Source organism: Plecotus auritus (assembly GCF_963455305.1).
Source record: "Plecotus auritus genome assembly, chromosome: 4".
NCBI lineage: Eukaryota > Metazoa > Chordata > Mammalia > Chiroptera > Vespertilionidae > Plecotus > Plecotus auritus.
Window position 1 is genome coordinate 107,995,795 of NC_137775.1, and position 16,564 is coordinate 108,012,358.

The following is a 16,564-nucleotide window of genomic DNA, read 5'->3' on the forward strand; positions in this document are numbered from 1 at the left end:
AAAGATACCAAGGACATGTAAGACTCAGGCCTCTAATAAATGGGATTCTAGTTTGTAATCAAGGCTGGGCAAGGAGCTTTCATGTGGGCTAGAGCCAGGGAGCATCTGAGGTGTGAGCTCAGGGAGAAGCTGGGAAGGGCAGCACTTAACTAGTACTTAGGGCATGCAGGTGAGTCGGCATCCTCTCTGCTTTAAGCTTAGGGGGCCAAGGGGTGGGTGGGGGTAGACAAGCACGTGGGTACCTGTGAGCAGCTTGCTGTGGGGCCAGGGCAGCGGCAGCGAGCACCTCCTCGAGGGGTGGGAGCGAGTGGCGTGGGGGCGGGGTGGGGAGAGGTTGCGGTGAGGCATGGGGACAGCAGGTGTGGCGAAGAGTGTTGCTTAGTTCTGTAGTCAGGGTGGGCACCCATGTGGGCATGGTACCAAGAGGAAGAGGCCCTTGCAGCCAGACAGGTCAGGAAGGGCCAGATACACATGTTCACCTTTTTTGAATTTTAGCCTAAAGGCACTGGGCAGACACCCAGCTTCATTAGTGGAGATGGTAGATTTGAGTTTAGAAAGTTGCTTTAAAAAAAAAAAGCACTTTTCCCCAGTTATAAAATTTGGAAAATACAGAAAAGTATAAAAAATAAAAATGTCCCCATAACCCGTTCCCGCTAGTGTGAACATTTTGGTGGGGAAAGAAGAGCCTTCTTCGTTACAAGCATGCGGGCACAGATGTAGTGAATGCGCTGTGGGGGTTTGAGGTCCTTTCACTCTAACTCTGGCTGGCGAGTGTTGCTCACCGGGCTTGTCCCAGTTGACAGGGTGGTTTCTGAGGTCCCATGTCTGACCAGGTCTCCCTCTTCCTCCCGGGGCTCTTTCCCCAGCATGCCACTGCATCATCCCACGAGGCCACGTGAGGCCAGGCGCAGGACTTGGGCCAAGCAGGGCTGGGGTTAGAATTACTGCATTCAGTACAACAGAAGTAATACCTCACCAAGGCCATGTGTGGCCAAGTCTTTGTAGTAAAGGCACATCTAGGTTATGTTTTTAATTTCACTTTAATAAAGATTATGTAACGATTCAGGAGTAACCTCTGCTGTCATATAATTAAATCTTACTCTCCAAGATGTTTTTGTGAAAACCTCTAATGAAAATCTTTTGATCCAATTTTCTGAAATGTCACAGTGGTTTACTAAATTAAACAGATGCAAAATAATGGTTCTATAAAATTAATGTGTTCTTGTAGTATTCACAGAGCATTGTGGAATGTAAAATAATTTCTAGACTTATTTGTAAAATGGATGAGAGTAGATGTAGAATATTAGATTTTTGGCAAGCTGAATAATAACAAAAGGAAAAAATTCAGTTTACCAATACTTTTTAAAAATTAACTTGAGACAGTTTGGAATTCTTAATCATAATCCTCAATTTATAACAAATTATCTAGAAAAGGTTGAAGTGGTCAGTGATATTTTAGAATTAACACCAACACCTTTATTTTTCTTAAATGTTTGCCTTTCAGACTCTGATGTTTTAATTTTTAGAAATTATTTTTGGCAGTAACTGCCCTTAGAGAAAGAAGCCCATAGAGCAGCGGGAAAAGGTTGTCTGGGCTCAGACAGACCGGGTGTGAGAGCCAGTTTTTCCGATTATTGGCTGATTATTGGCTGCCAGTTTTTGTGACTTTGTTTCCTTACCTGCTTCTCTCGGCTGGGAGGGTGGGGGCAGGTGGAGGCAGCGCGCAGGTCCTGGTGCACAGTAGGCAGGCAGGGAAGGGAGCTGCTTTTTGTCAGCCAGGGCCTGTTCACAGCACCAGCCGCGAGCCGGAGCCTGCTTCCCCCTCAGAAGCATGGCGCTGTCTCTGTGAGGCTGGTCTTGCTCCTCTTTCTGTGCTAAATAGAATTCATGTTTTCCCCTGTGTTTGCAAACCACTGTGTTTGTGTCTTTTATTTTATTTTACCCATTTCATAATTAGCTTTTGTTACCCATTGTGACTGAGGTGCGTCTTGAATATGATGTTGATGCTGCTCTTGTTTAAATGCTTTGCAAGTGACTCAGTTAGATGGTGGAATGTGGCCTAGTGTTATTCATTTGGTGACAAGGCAGAAAAAGTGATGTATGTAAAACTGTGATGTAGGACTGCAGCTTCTTACCACTATGAACAAATAGCAAAAAGCTTGTCACGTTTTCCCACTGATACTTGGGTTAATTTCACTTAAGGGAGAAATGTAGATAAAGCGGAGCTGTTATTTGTCACCATGTAAACAGACATGCCAAGACCAAATGTGTGACACGAGCCCTGTTTCGGATTCACCAGGTGTCACCTGAAGACAGGAGCGCCCTGTGGGCCCTGCTGACTTTCTACGGGGGGGCCTGCCAGCTGAGCCTCAACAAGAGGTGCACACACCTGGTTGTGCCGGAGCCGAAGGGGGTAAGCGCTTCCTGTACGTGCGCCTTTTCTGTGTCCCCTCAGGTTTCTATTCATCAACACTGATTAGGTTAGCTTATGTTATTTATGCCCAGCTGTATTCCACAAAGGATGTGAGGTGATTATAAGTTTCATTTGGAGCCAGATGTGACTTCCGCATACAAAGAAATTTTGGGTTATTTCATGGAGCAAATAGGAAAGTGTTTTGAATCTCTGGAGTTTCCTTTCAAGTCCAATAAAACATAAGTTCATTGTCATTTGTGAAAATACATACAGGGTGTCCCCCAAAACAGCTGGTAGCTCTCAATTGATGTTTCTTTTCTTTTTTTTTTTTTTTTTTCCAGATTAACCCATTGGCATTATAATTGGCAGCCTGAGTGTGTGTACATTTTTTTGGGACACCCTGTATTTTAGTCCTTGTCACAGTTTTTAAAATTGCCTTGTCGCAAGCGTAATTACCAACACACATTTAGTGACTTTTCATATATGATCTAGAAGATGTGAAGCCATGTTTATCTTGGTAAGCACAGGGCTCTCATCCCTAAACACTGGTGGGCCCCCAGGTCACCCCACGTCCTCAGCAGCGGCCTCCCTCGGGACTTGTGGGAATGCAGACTGTGCCCGGCCTGGCCCCTTAAGAGCCTGGTGAAGACGCCTGCTACCTGCTGAGCCCCCTCCCAGGGAGCCGGGCACACTGACATCCCAGTGCTGCTTTGCTGTGGAACTCACACCTGTTCCTCTGTGCACAGCAGCGTGTGACTGAGAATCAAGTGCAGTGTTCATAGCAGACAAGTCACATACCAGCCCTTCCTCCAGTCCTTATGCCTCAGTGTTTCATCTGAGTGCCTGCTGCAGGAGGAGGGGAGGGGAGGCAGCAGAGCCCATAGTGCAGGGGGTCCCTGTCACCTCTGCACTGAGCGCCCGTTTCTGGTCCTGCCAGTGTCCTGGCGAGAAAAGGAACTGGACACCAGCAAGTTTGGTTGTGACTTAACCAGCCACACAATCCAAGAAGAAACTTTTTCTGTGAAAATTCAACATATGAATCTTAAAATCCAAGTAAAAACTTGTATTTTGTGTAAAAATTTAAGAGGAAAGTAGCATGCTTTGGTTAAATAGTGGGGGGCTCTTTTTGTATCAGTATGATTTTTGGCTTAGAATAAATCACTTTAATAGCTAGTTTGTCTTTAGAAGCAGGCAGGTGAGATGCTGGTTAACTGACGTCTTTACAGACTGGTCACATTACTCTTGTTTAAATGTCCACTTCCTTCCTCTGTCCTCTGGTCATTGTGCACCCTGGCCAGTCGGAGAGCCTTCTGCTGTCCCTGCCCCCACAGGCTCCTCAGCCGGTGTTTGCCTCTGACTGTGGTCTGAAGCCCTGCAAGGAGGCTCGCCCTGGGCCCTCCCCTCATAGAACCCGTATAATCCTACTCGTGCCGCTCAGCACCGGGGTACATTGCCTTCTCATCAGGCAGAGACATGCGTCCTCTGGGTCTCTGGTAGTGAGCTCGGGAAGCACTAGAGAACAGTGAGGAGAGCATTCCCAGATCCCCTGGTGTCCTGCAGACACCCCCACAGTCATAGGCTTGTGCCAGTGAAACTAGATTAGATGGCAGACATTCATTTCCTTCATGAGAGAGTTCCATAGGATTCCTAGCTCTGCTCTTGTATCTAAAACACCCTTTATATTAAACACAATCTCTGGATGAGACTGTCCTGGTTGCTGAAACAGGGTTCGCTTGGGGCTCAGCCCCTGCAGGAGAGGAGCGGGGGCTCTCGGTGTGCGGGCCCTCAGTGCTGAGCGGGAATGCAGGGTCAGGCTGTGATGCGGCTGACTGCTGTCTGTACTGCTCTCTGTCCTAGGAGAAGTACGAGTGTGCCCTGCGGAGAGCAAGTATCAAAATCGTGACCCCCGACTGGGTCCTGGATTGCATATCTGAGAAAACCAAAAAGGATGAAGCATTTTATCACCCTCGCCTAATCATTTATGAAGAGGAGGAGGAGGAGGAAGAGGAGGAGGAGGAGGTAGACAATGAGGAGCACGGCTCCCCGAATGAGGGCAGTACAGATGACAAGTCGAGCCCTGTCAGTTCTCAGGAAGGGTCTCCTTCAGGGGACCAGCATTTCTCTCCTAAGTCAAACCCTGAGAAAGCTAAGGGGGAGCTGATGTTTGACGATTCCTCAGACTCATCCCCTGAGAAGCAAGAGAGAAACCTGAACTGGACCCCCGCGGAGGTCCCCCAGGTGTCGGCGGCCAAGTGCAGGCTGCCTGCGGGCAAGGAGCCCGGCCTGATCAACCTGTGTGCCAACGTGCCACCTGTCCCCGGGGGCATCCTGCCTCCTGACAGCCGTGGGGGCCTGATGACCTCGGGACCGAATCTCCAGAGTTCTGAGAGGTCAGACATGCTGGCCGCCTGGAGCCCCGCTGTGCGGACGCTGAGAAGCATCCCTGGCAGCGCCGACGGTCAGCAGGTGAGCAGGCCGTCCAGCGTGGCCCACGTGAGTCTTTCTTCAAGTTCATTCACTTATTTTTTTCATCTACAGTTTACTTTCACTGTTATATTTTGTATGGGCTTCAGGTGCACAGCACAGGGTTAGACTGTGTGTTTTACATAGTACCCCCGATATTCCCGGCACCACAGTTACCACACATTGCTGACTGCACTCTCTGTAACTGTCCGGCAACCACCATTCTGTCTTTCTCAGTCCGTCACCTCTCACCCACCCCACCCCTCCCTCTACAGCCTTTAGTGTGTTCTCTGTGTCTATGAGTTTATCATTTGTTTTGTTTTTTAAAAACTTACCTTTATTGTTGAAGGTATTACAGAGTCCCCTTCCACCCCCCATTGACCCCTCCATGTTTGTTTTGTTCTTTAGATTCCACATAAGTGAAATCACATGGTATTTGTCTTTCTCTGTCTGACTTATATAAGTCACTCCTTTAAAACAGGAATGTAAATCTGGGATTTTGTAATTGGATCTCAGTCTGTTGCAGTGTCATTTATCATTTTTGCTTTTTCAGAACAATTGACACACTTGCAGTATGTACTTTTGTGAGAACTTGAGTCTGTTGTGTGTGTGTGTATGTATTTCAGTGTCAGGCATGCGTGGAGGCGAAGGCGCCACCCGCCCGACAGGACCAGGCTCAGGTGCCCACTCTCCTGCAGGAAAAGTCTCCTCCTGTTTGGCTTGAGGTTAGCTGGACCACAAAAGGGGTGCACTCTGCAGCTGCTCTTCACTTGCTCGTGATGAGCTTCACCTGGATAAGCATCCTCCCATCCACTCCTCGAAGGGCCTTCATCTCTGTTTACAGTTTTGTGATTGGAGCTTGTTGGTGCAGACTGGACCTTAAGAGTTTTAGTAGGTGTTTTTCAGTTTAACGCGGTGGTAGTTGGGAGGTATATCAGGCCTGCTTGCATTTCTGTGAGCATGGAGACAAATGGTAAACAAGACAGACAAATCCCCTGCTCTTGTTTTAGGTGAAGACAGACAGACAGCAGACAGCTCTGAGCAGAAGGGCTTCCGACTGGTCTGGGTGTTGAGAAAGTAAGGGGCCACACTAACAGCTGGGGAGGAAGGCTGTTGCGGGTGTGGTGGTCAGGGAGCCTCAGGAGGAGGTGCCATAACCTCAGGAGGAGGTGCCGTAAGCAGGGCTTCAGCCCCGGAAGCCCGAGGAGAGAGCATTCCCACCAAGGATCCACACCTGTGAAGATGGAAGGACCATGATTCACTGGGTTGTAAGAGAAGGAAGTCAGGGAAACCGGAACTCAGTGACATGAGTGTGTGTGTGGGTTCTGCGTGGGTCCACGTGGCCCAGGCGAGGAGTGCGCTGTGTCTGAGGAGGCCTGGGGCTTGGTTTGGTGGCCAGATACACACTTCCTGTTAGAAATCACAGGGCCACAGCTATGATAGCGGTGGCGGGTTTTAAGTCTGTATTGGTTAGACATGCATTGAAAAATGTCCTTTCCCTCCCTCCGTCCCTCCCTGGGGTTGAGCAGTGAGTAATGGATAGTGCATGATTCTCAGGGCGCTGGGAGGTGGGCTCCGGAGTTGCTGGGAGCGAGGCAAGGTGGGGCCACGGGTTCAAGGAGGGTAGCGGGTCTGGAGCTGTGGATAGAGATTCTGGGCCTGCACTGCTGCCCTGGTTAGAGCCCAGCTGGCGGGTGGCCATGGTAACCATGCTCAGGGTAAAGAAGGTGCCCACCTTGAACCCGGGCCAGGCAGGAGGCGAGCAGGTGTGTTCAGAGCTCGCATGTTCCACTAGCAATTTTGGAGGTATGGTGACTTTGCTGGCAGGTCACACTCTGCCTGACACGTTTAGTTTGGTCCAAACAATTTTTTAAAAATGTTATTTATTTGCCCAAATCATGAACTTCTCCCTGAAGAGGGGCTTTCGGGCCTGTCTGGACAGCAGTGGGATGAGCTGCGTGGTGGTCACATCTGGCTGTTGGCATCCTCCTGGCTGAGCAGCTGCTGCCCTTTCGGACACAGGGCTCCTGTGGTGCGGTTCCCATGCTCTGTCTGTTCCTGCCCGCTGTCCCATCCCACCATCCCATCCCACTTGTGCACCTGCCTAGGCCCTGGGCTCTGGAGGGTGACTGGAGTGAGCGGCTAAGGGGACAGGAGCAGGGTCCGCTGTCCTGATGGTGCTGAGCTGGGAGTGAAGGGCGTGGGACATTGGGAAAGCCCTGGAGCGGCTGGGCACAGGGGTTTGGGGAGAGCAGAGTGGTGGCCAGAGGCAGCCTGGGGGTGGGGGACGAGGTGAACCTGAGTGATGTGGGGGGAGGCTGGGGGCTGGGCTGGGCTGGGCTGGAGAGGCTCCCTTTGTCCCAGTGGACTTGTCCTTGAGGCCAGCAGTGGAGGATATGCCCGAAGGGTGTCCTCAGGGCTGGTGTGGGAGCTGGGGAGAGCGTGTGATGCCCTTGGCGCTGACCAAGTGCCCCTTTCTCCCTTCAGGGCAGGGATTCGGAGGGGAAGTAGTCTGTGAAGTTGGGCAGAAATGTGTTTTCACAGGCGGTGCATCCCAAGTTCCCTACATTTATATTTGGACGTAGAGAAAAAAGTGTCATTTTAATGAAGTGACTCCAGCATCGAGTTTGGGCACATCTCTGCAGGTAGGATGTTAAGGGACGACTCGCAAGCTGGATGCCTTCCCTAAGGGGACCCGTCCAGGCTGCACGAGGGTTTGATCACCTGACGCCCGTGGCAGAGATTTTCTGAGTTTCTCAGCAGTGTAGGAATATTAGGTCATTTTGCTGCTGGATGTGAAGAAAATGAATTTCTGACATGTTAGAGATACAAGACATATTTAATATAAAATTGGATCAGGGAGTTGAGGAAACATGGCTAATCATCAAAATCCTGTTTAAATTGCACATTTTTAATGATTAGGAGCCATGTGGCATGTATCATAATGCCTTCTATATTAAGTGATTTAATAAAGACTGGCAGTTACGTACGGAAAATTCTTGACATTATTAAGATTGTTGGCAGCGTGGCAGGTTATGATATCAAGCAGTGAAAAGTCTTTTTCCCTCGGTTCCTCGGGACTGGCATGTCTGCCTGAGTCGGGTAGGGGATGGAACCTGTGAGTACAGGGTGTTCTCAGCAGCGTCTGTCACCACCGGCCCACCCGTGCCCGCTCCAATGCCTCTGCACCCCCTCCGAGCTCGCTCTCACCTCCAGCCTCCTCGGCCCCTCAGATAGTGGCCCTCTTCATGGGGCCAACCCCGCCCGTCCTGGCTGCTCTGGGAAGTCCGAGCTGAGAGGGGACCAGCCTCTGGCTCTGGGCATCCCAGCTGGCCCTCCTAACAAGCTCCATCGTGAAGGCCCACTTAGGTCTGGGGTTGGGGTGCAAGTGGCAGGTGGCAACCTGCTGTTTCAGTCCTTTCCATTGTGCCAGACAGTGTTTATTTCCTTGTTAACCATCAGTTACCCAACATGGGTGTTACTTCTGAGGGCGAAAACACATGTACCAAATAAAAACCTCAAAGGTACCAAAGGCTGTAGAACGAAAAACTCCCAGGATGTGGCCACTGCCCTGACCAGTGGTGGGGGACACTCCCTGCTGATCTGCAGAGACACAAGCAGGTGGCTCTCCACGCTGCCTGCCTTCCTATAGCGCTGCTCTTCTGGCCGTGAGCTGAGCTCAGGTTCATGCCCCGTCATTGCTGAGTGTTGGTGACACCTGTGCGTCCTGCTTCTACATCCTGTTTCACTGTTTTCTGTTGAGAGCTCAGCAGAAATTTTTTTTTTTATTAAATATTTTAAAATTGATTTCAGGGAGAAAGGACGAGGGAGAGATAGAAACATCAATGATGAAAGCGAGTCATTGATCCGCTGCCTTCTGTATGCCCCTTACTGGGGATGGAGCCCACATCCCGGGCATGTGCCCTGACCAGGAATTGAACCTTGACCTCCTGGTTCATAGGTCGACATTCAACCACTGAGCACCACCGGCCGGGCAAGCAGGGACGTATTTGAAGCACCAAGAGAATCTCCTTCTGGGGGTGTCTTATCTGTGAGGTGATTTCCAAACACAGGTCCCCAGCTCTGGAGTTGGACTTATTTCTGGTTTAAACGCAATCATTTCATCATTAAATCCAGAGCTGTCACCCTTGCAAGTTATAGAACTTGACGTTTGGAGTCTGTTGAAGTGGGAGATACGTGCTGAAACACAGTTGTCATTTTCGTGGCGCTCTGGTTACTGGTTCCCACTGACCACAAGAAGCTGAGCACATTGGGACAGTCCATGTGTGATGTGTTTCTTTTGTTCTGTTCAGCACTGGGAGGACACCAGTCACCTGCCCGCCACTGGCTGGGGGCCACTCCTACCCGCGTCCTCTTCCCCTGCCCTGCCCCCCTCTTCTCCCACCCCCCACCCCCCCGCTGGCTCCTGTCAGTACTAGGCAGCATGAACCTGAGAGGAGGCCCGGCCTGGGGGTTCCCTCTGGGCAGGAGCATTCGGCCATCTCAGAGCTCCAGGGTGTTGGGGGAAGGCTGACCATTTAAACAAGCTGCCGGTGTTTTTCTGTCCCTCAGAGCAGTGACCGCAGGTGAGAGGCTGGCATCCTGATGGGGACTGCGGTCTGGGGAGGTTCATGCGGTGCTCTCACGGTGGGAGGTGGTCTTCACGTCTGACTCTCCTCGGGACCCCTTCTTTGTCGGTAGCTGTGGGAAGGAGGTGTGGGGGAGCTGAGTCTGGCTGGGGTGCCTTGTTACAGAAGACCGGAAAAAAAACCAAGCCATGCTTAGAGAAAGGGAATTACATTTTATTAAGGTCAGGGCCAGAGAAAAATGTGCTTTCAAATTCTGCCCCTCCCCCCCCCCCCCCCCCCCCCACATGGAGGAAACCTTTTCCATTTATACTTTTCCTAGCTCTTTTGTCTCCCAAATTTGGAATGAGACTTCCGGGCCTTCTGGGAAAGAAGGCCTACCTGCTGGGAAGGGGCCATGAGACCATATCTCAAGGCCTGGCCTGGTGTCAGCACTGACAACTCAGAGAGTCCACGGCCTCTCTGGAATGGGAGTAGTCTTATTTTCCTTATTTTTTAAGCAAGCAAGCGTCTACAGAAGCCAAAATAGCAGGGTTAAAATTTCAAACAGCAGTTTTTATATAAGATGGATGCTTCAGCCTGAGCTTTGCTCAGGTAGGGAAGGTCTGGGGCAGCCTGGCCAGCAGCCTGAGAAGGAAGCAGGGCAGAGAGCCACTTCCCCTCTGCTTTGTGTTTGCTGCCCTCAGGCTGGGCTCTTTAAACATATCAGCCAGGTGGGGCTTACTTAGGTTTGTCAGCTTCATTTCTGTAGCTTATTCTTTTACTTGCTCGGTTTTAGCTCTTGGTGACTTCACTTACCGTATTTTTCCGTGTATAAGACAATTTTTTTCCTGAAACCGTTAATACTGAAAATCAAGGGGCGTCTTATACATGGAAGTCAGCCGTGGAGGGAGCCATGAGGGTGTGCAGCTGCCCATACCTTGTCAAACAGGCTTCCTCCAATCACGGGCCTTATTGTTACTGATGTCAGCTGATGCTATAATTGGAGGTGGAGAGTGCAACAGGGACCAGAGTGTTCTGAGCCCATACAGATGTCAAAAAATAAAAAGATAAATACCGGTAAGTGATTGTCTTACTCTGCAAAATTCAAAGTGAATGTAATCAGCTATGCAAAAGAGCATGGAACTAGAGCTGCAGAAAGACAATTTGAACCTCCTCCCACTGAGTGTATGATCAGACAGTGGAGAAAACAGGAAGAACAACTCCTTAAGATGCCAAAAAGGAAGACCTTAAGAAGAAAACCAGCAAAATGTTTAAAATATTGATTTCTTAATTTTGGGTTGGAAAAGGGGGTGGGCATCTTATACATGGGTGTGTCTTATACACAGAAAAATACTGTACTTGTTTTATTGAAGTTGGTGATGTTTTTTAAATAAATACACAGGAAAAGGCTGTGTTCCTGAGACTTCTGCTGGTTTGCAGCTTGTTGCCGGTTAGGTGAAGATTAAAGGGCCATGTAAATAAATACACTGTCATTCTTAGTTGATATTAATACGTTTCAGGAACGGTGGGTGACTTTGCCTTATTCTTGTTTTCTAGATCTTACAGTCCCTTTCAGCACCTACAAAACATGTTGAGCAGCAGGTGAATCACAGCCAACAGGGCCACGCGAACACCAATGCAGTGCTCTTCAGCCAAGTGAAAGTGCCTCCAGAGCCACAGCTGTCCCAGCAGCTACCGCAGCACCCCGTCCTGCACCTGCCACCCCAGCAGATCATGCAGCTCCAGCAGCCGCCACAGATTCCACAGCAGCCCCAGCCAGTCCCTCCACACCCGTTCCCACAGCCGCAGCCTCACCGCCCACAGCAGCTCCAGCCCCTGCAGCAGCAGCATGCCCTGCAGCACCAGCTGCACCAGCTGCAGCAACAACAGCTGGTACAGTTACAGCAGCAGCAGCTGCAGCGCCTGCACCACCAGCAGCAGATGCAGACACACGCAGCACAGCACCTGAGTCAGACGCCGCAGGTGCTGCAGCACCAGGCTTCGCAGCACCAGGCTCCACCCCTGCAGCCTCAGCAGCCACACCTGCCCCAGCAGCCTCACCTGCCCCAGCAGCCTCACCTGCCTCAGCAGCAGCCTCAGCAGCCGCTCTTCGGACACGACCCAGCAGTGGAGAGTTAGTAATGTCGATGTGTTTCTTTCTTTCTCCTGACCGTCTTGCACTTGCATAAATGCTTGGAGAGTGCTTGAGGGTGGGTAAGGATTCACATCAAAATAATTCTTACAAAATGGGGGCGTGCATCGGCCCTGACAAAAGATAGAGCTGGTGGTGAAGCAGGCACACTGTCTCTGTAGTCGGGACGTCAGACACGCACGTGAACGTTGGTGTCCTTAGAGTGCCAGGCTGCCACTGGGACTGCCTCAGAGTATTCAGTGCCCGGGTAAACTGTCCAGGTCATCGTGACGCACTTCATAATTTCAAGTTGAACTCAGCAAGACAGGCTTCTTACGTTTCTGTGCACATGTATTCATGGGCTTTAATTGTGTTTTTCCCGTACAATTCTATTCTAGTTCCAGAAGAAGGCTTCTTGCTGGGGTGTGTGTTTGCCATTGCGGATTACCCAGAGCAGATGTCCGATAAACAGCTGCTGGCCACCTGGAAAAGGGTGAGGCTGTGCCTGGGAGAAGCGAGCTTTGCACCAGAAGGTGCTCCCTCCCCAGCGTCCTTCCTCTGGCCGCCCTCACTGAGAGCTCCTGCTGTGCTCTGAGTGTGTTTTGGGCTTTGTCATTCGCATTCTTGGCCTCTGGCACATCACTTTCTGCGCTTCAGTTTGCTTAGCTGTAAGGGGATTGCTGGCCTTCTCATTCCTAGGGTCTTTTCAACTTTGGGATCCTAAGGGGCAGACTTGCCTCTATAACTGGGGGTGTGGGACGAAGATCAGGTTTTGGTGACATGGGATAGGGCCTGTCAGCCTCTCCGCCTTGATGACTTCCATCTGCAGAGACACTAGAAAATCCTGGCTCCGGGCGAGGCGGGCGCTGTGCTGTGGGCTGCAGCCCATTTATTGTGTTGCACGTGTTGGAGCGCATTGGTCATTGTCAGTGTGACGTGGGTGCTGTGCGTGGGAAATGGTTTTCTGTCATGTGCCTCACTAAGCTCTGGGCTGCAGCCCATTTATTGTGTTGCACGGTGGCTTTTAAAGAAGAGAAAAAGTTACCGTGTTTTGCAGTGCCACAAATCAGAACTGCGCTGAAAAGTTTTTGAAAGATGAGTTGAAGTGGCTCCAGAAACATGTTGCATTTGTTCCCCGTAAGCATGGTGGTGCTTAGGCCCTGCGATGTCCCAGGAATGTGGCAGGACCTAGGGGATGCTGATGAACAAACAGAGCGAGGAAACTAAAGCAGTTGGAGAGACAGCCACATTTACAGACCATGAGGAGGTGCAGGGCGGGGGGGCGGGCAGCAGCACAGGCAGGCATATAGCTGCAGAAAGGGAGGGACGGGCCGTAGGAAAGTGCACAGTCCTCAGGGTGGGGCTTCCAGGAGGAAAGGTTGGGGTGAGCGGGGAGGCGGCTGCAAAGGCCAGGGCACATCTTCCTTATCCACGTGCCATGACACACAAGTTTTAAGGTTCCAAGATTGTCCAAGAGGTCCACTGTGAAATAGCCGTTTGGGAAAAGGAGGTGAGGGCAAGAACATGGTTAAAAAATATAGCTCACAACTGGAGAGAGTGTCTGCAGACGAAGGAGAGGAGAAAGCTGTGGAGCAGTGGGGAGGTGAGAAGCAGAGAGTGCTTTGGACAGACGGAGTTGGGGGAGTTGGAGACGGGGCAGTTTCCAGTCCGGAGTAGTGCAGAGCCAGCCAGTCGAAGGGGACAGTGGGATAAGGTGTACTCAGATGTCACAAACAGCATACCTCCCACGTGCTTATTTTAGGAAGACGGGCAGCCGGGAATGGGGCCTGACCGGGAAGGAAGGGGTCCCAGGTAGACTAGCCGGACGAGGACGCGGGACAGGACGGCGATCCAGGAGCATAGCACCAGTGAGAACAGTGCGAGGAGATGACGCGGCCTCAGGTCGCCGCGCTGCTCCTGGCTGTCACCTGGACGGCAGGCGGAGCCAGGTGTCCTAGCTTCATCATGAGTTCCACGGGTCAGTTCCACGCTGGCTGCGGGAACCAGGTTCAGGTTGGAAAGAGCGTGTGGGGACATATTTAAAACCATCCCCTTACCTTTGTTTGAGGAGTTGGGCATGAAAGAGGAACTAAGATAGGCAAGTGGGAGGGCAGGGAGGCGGCAGCTGCTGCAGGAGGGAACCCAGCATCACAGAGGGACTCTAGGTTCTGGACTCAGAGGCTCGGGGGTGGGGGGGTGAGGAGATGGGGGCAGAAGGTGGTCGATTGGCAGGTGACGTCTGACACAGGAAGACAGCACAAACCCTATTAGAGCACATTGGTCATTATCAGTGTGACGTGGGTGCTGTGCAAGGGAAACAGGCTTTCTGTCACGTGCCTTATTAAACTGCGTGAATTGATATAAAATAACTAAATTTCAGAAATAGGAAGTGAAGCAGAGTGTTCTGTGGGGCAGCCCTCTTAGCATGCAGCAGCTCTTTGAGTTTTGACAAAAGCTAAGGACCACGTAACCACCACAGCCAGGGTACAGAGCAGTTTCCTCGTCCCAAAAGCTGAATCTGTTTTTAAAAATAAATTTTGGTGCCCGGCTGGTGTGGCTCAGTGATTGAGCTTTGTCCCATGGACCGAGAGGTCCTGGGTTTGATTCCCGGTCAGGGCACAAGGCTGGGTTGCAGGCTTGATCCCCAGGAGCGGGCGTGCAGGAGGCAGCTCTCCCTCTCCTTTTCTCTTTTATCAAAAAAGCAATTTAAAAATATTAAATAAATAACAAAATACGTTTTGGTATTCACTAACTTCTTTCTGATTCCGTCCCTACTCCCTCTTTAGAATAATGGTTCTTAACGGGTGACTCTGCACCCCAGGGGACACTTGGCAGCGTCTGCAAACATTTTTTGTTTTGTTAATCCTCACCTGAGGATTTTTTAAAATTGATTTTTAGAGAGAGTGGAAGGGGAGGGTGGGGAGAGAAACACTGATGTGAGAGAGACATGTCAATTGGTTGCCTCCCACACATACCCCAACCAGGAATCAAACCTGCAACCCAGGTATATGCCCTTGACCAGGAATTGAACCTGTGATCCTTTGGTCCAAGGGCCGGTGTTCTAACGATTGAACAATGCTGACCAGGGCTCTATAGACATTTTTAGCTGTCACAACTGGGGGAATACTGTTGGTATCCCATGGGTAGAGGTCGGGGTGCCACTAACCCCTACTGTGCACAGGGCAGCCCCACGACAGAATGAGCTTGTCGGAATGTCTGTCGGGAGCAAAAGAGCAAGAGACATTCCCTCTTCTCCTTCCCTCTGGAAAGTCAGATGAACTGAGTGTGGAGTCTGTTTTTGTGTCATCGGACTCAGTGGAAAGGTCCATGAATGTAATTGACATGGACCTTTATACTTTACAACTCTGCCTGTTCTGCGTGTGACGCTGACTGTGCCTGGTCTCGTGCAGATCATCCAGGCGCACGGTGGCACAGTGGACCCCACGCTATCCAGCCGCTGCACACACCTGCTCTGTGAGAGCCAGGTCAGCGGGATGTTCGCGCAGGTGAGCCCGCAGCCCCCCAGGCCCGGGGAGGACTTCTCTACCTCTAAGGATAACGCTCATGCCCTTTGTGGGAGGTAACTTGCATGCCCTGGCACTAGGAGAGAGAAAGGAGGCTCAGGGTGGTAAGGGTGGGTGGGCCCCTTTCCACTCAAGCTCTGGTGCTGTGAGCACGTGGTGGGTGGCACCAGGACGCCCTCCTCCTGAGGGATTGTCCCCAGGGCCTGGCTGTACATGCCTCCCAGAGCTTCCCTCTTTTTCCTGAAAGAGGCCCTTGTTTGTACCAGACCCATGGTACTGCGTACGTGACAGTGACCTCCAGCAGACGGTTCTGAAGAGTAGAACCATGTCCTGATCATCTCCCCCGCCCCCCACCCGCCATGTAGAAATGCGTGAGGACTTTGCCTGGGTCTTGTTAGACAGCAGTCCCATTTTTCTTAAGTTGTACGTGGGGCCCTCTGTGTTCTTGTGGGGAATTTAATTTTCATGATCATAAATGTTCCTCATTCTATGAAGTTACCCCCTAGGTGTGATAAGATTTATAGCTTTCACCCCCACGGCAGGTGCTCAGGTTTGTTGTCATCCTTTCGAGTGGCATTAAAATTAGTTCTTTTAGTGAACTGAGAGTTAAACATCATGGAATTCTGTTCTTTACAGTGGGGGCTGTAGCTTTGCCACCTCAGTTAGTGTAGCCCAGCAGTGACAGCCCACTGACCCCCTGTTCCCGTTGCAGGCCCTCAGGGAACGGAAGCGGTGCATCACGGCGCACTGGCTCAACACGGTGCTCAAGAGGAAGAAGATGCTGCCCCCACGCCGCGCCCTGCACTTCCCCGTGGCCTTCCCCCCCGGGGGCAGGCCCTGCTCCCAGCACGTAAGGCAGCGTCTGTCTGTGGGCCTTGGGGTCAGGCTCGGGCCCAGTTAGTGTCTCCCACACGTAGGGGATGTTTGCCTGATTCTGCAGAATCTTTGCACTGATTACAATTCCGAAATAAACCCCATGTCTTGCACAAGAAGTGACCACTGTTGGGCAGGACTTTATCAAAAGTTGTACGTTCTCCACCCAAATCATCAGAACGGGTCAATAAGGGGTGTAAAGAACTGATAGTCACATGCCCTGGTATCTCCCATAATTCCAAAGAAAGAGTGCAAACATGTATGTCCACATAAAACAACTGAAATGTAGAAAAAGAGTTCTTGTGTTAAATCGTATTTTACCGTGTTTGCTTTTTCCCTTAGATTATTTCTGTGACTGGATTTGTTGACGGTGATAGAGATGACCTGAAGTTAATGGCCTACCTGGCAGGGGCCAAATACACGGGCTACCTGTGCCGCAGTAACACGGTCCTCATCTGTAAAGAGTAAGCACGCCGGGGAGCCCCTATGCACCTCGGACGCACGGGGCGTGGGCTGTCTGCGCAGCTCTGTGCTCCTCGGTGATGCCAGTTTTGGGGAACGTGAGTGTGGAGGTCAGAGTGGGTGGAAGAGT

General features: G+C 51.0%; 1 protein-coding gene across 3 annotated transcripts in view; it reads left to right on the top strand.

The window, feature by feature from the left end:
• PAXIP1 (PAX interacting protein 1) overlaps nucleotides 1-16,564 on the top strand; it is a 38,776-nt gene that overhangs the window by 11,259 nt on the left and 10,953 nt on the right. For 2 of the 3 annotated variants that reach the window (XM_080664646.1, XM_080664645.1), the window contains exons 5-11: nucleotides 2,300-2,413; nucleotides 4,271-4,906; nucleotides 11,002-11,578; nucleotides 11,974-12,068; nucleotides 14,986-15,081; nucleotides 15,812-15,949; nucleotides 16,315-16,436. In XM_080664646.1, coding sequence (XP_080520772.1) covers nucleotides 2,300-2,413; nucleotides 4,271-4,906; nucleotides 11,002-11,578; nucleotides 11,974-12,068; nucleotides 14,986-15,081; nucleotides 15,812-15,949; nucleotides 16,315-16,436 — 1,778 coding nt within the window. The remainder of the gene's footprint in view (nucleotides 1-2,299; nucleotides 2,414-4,270; nucleotides 4,907-11,001; nucleotides 11,579-11,973; nucleotides 12,069-14,985; nucleotides 15,082-15,811; nucleotides 15,950-16,314; nucleotides 16,437-16,564) is intronic. The other variant, XM_080664647.1, reaches the window with a different exon arrangement.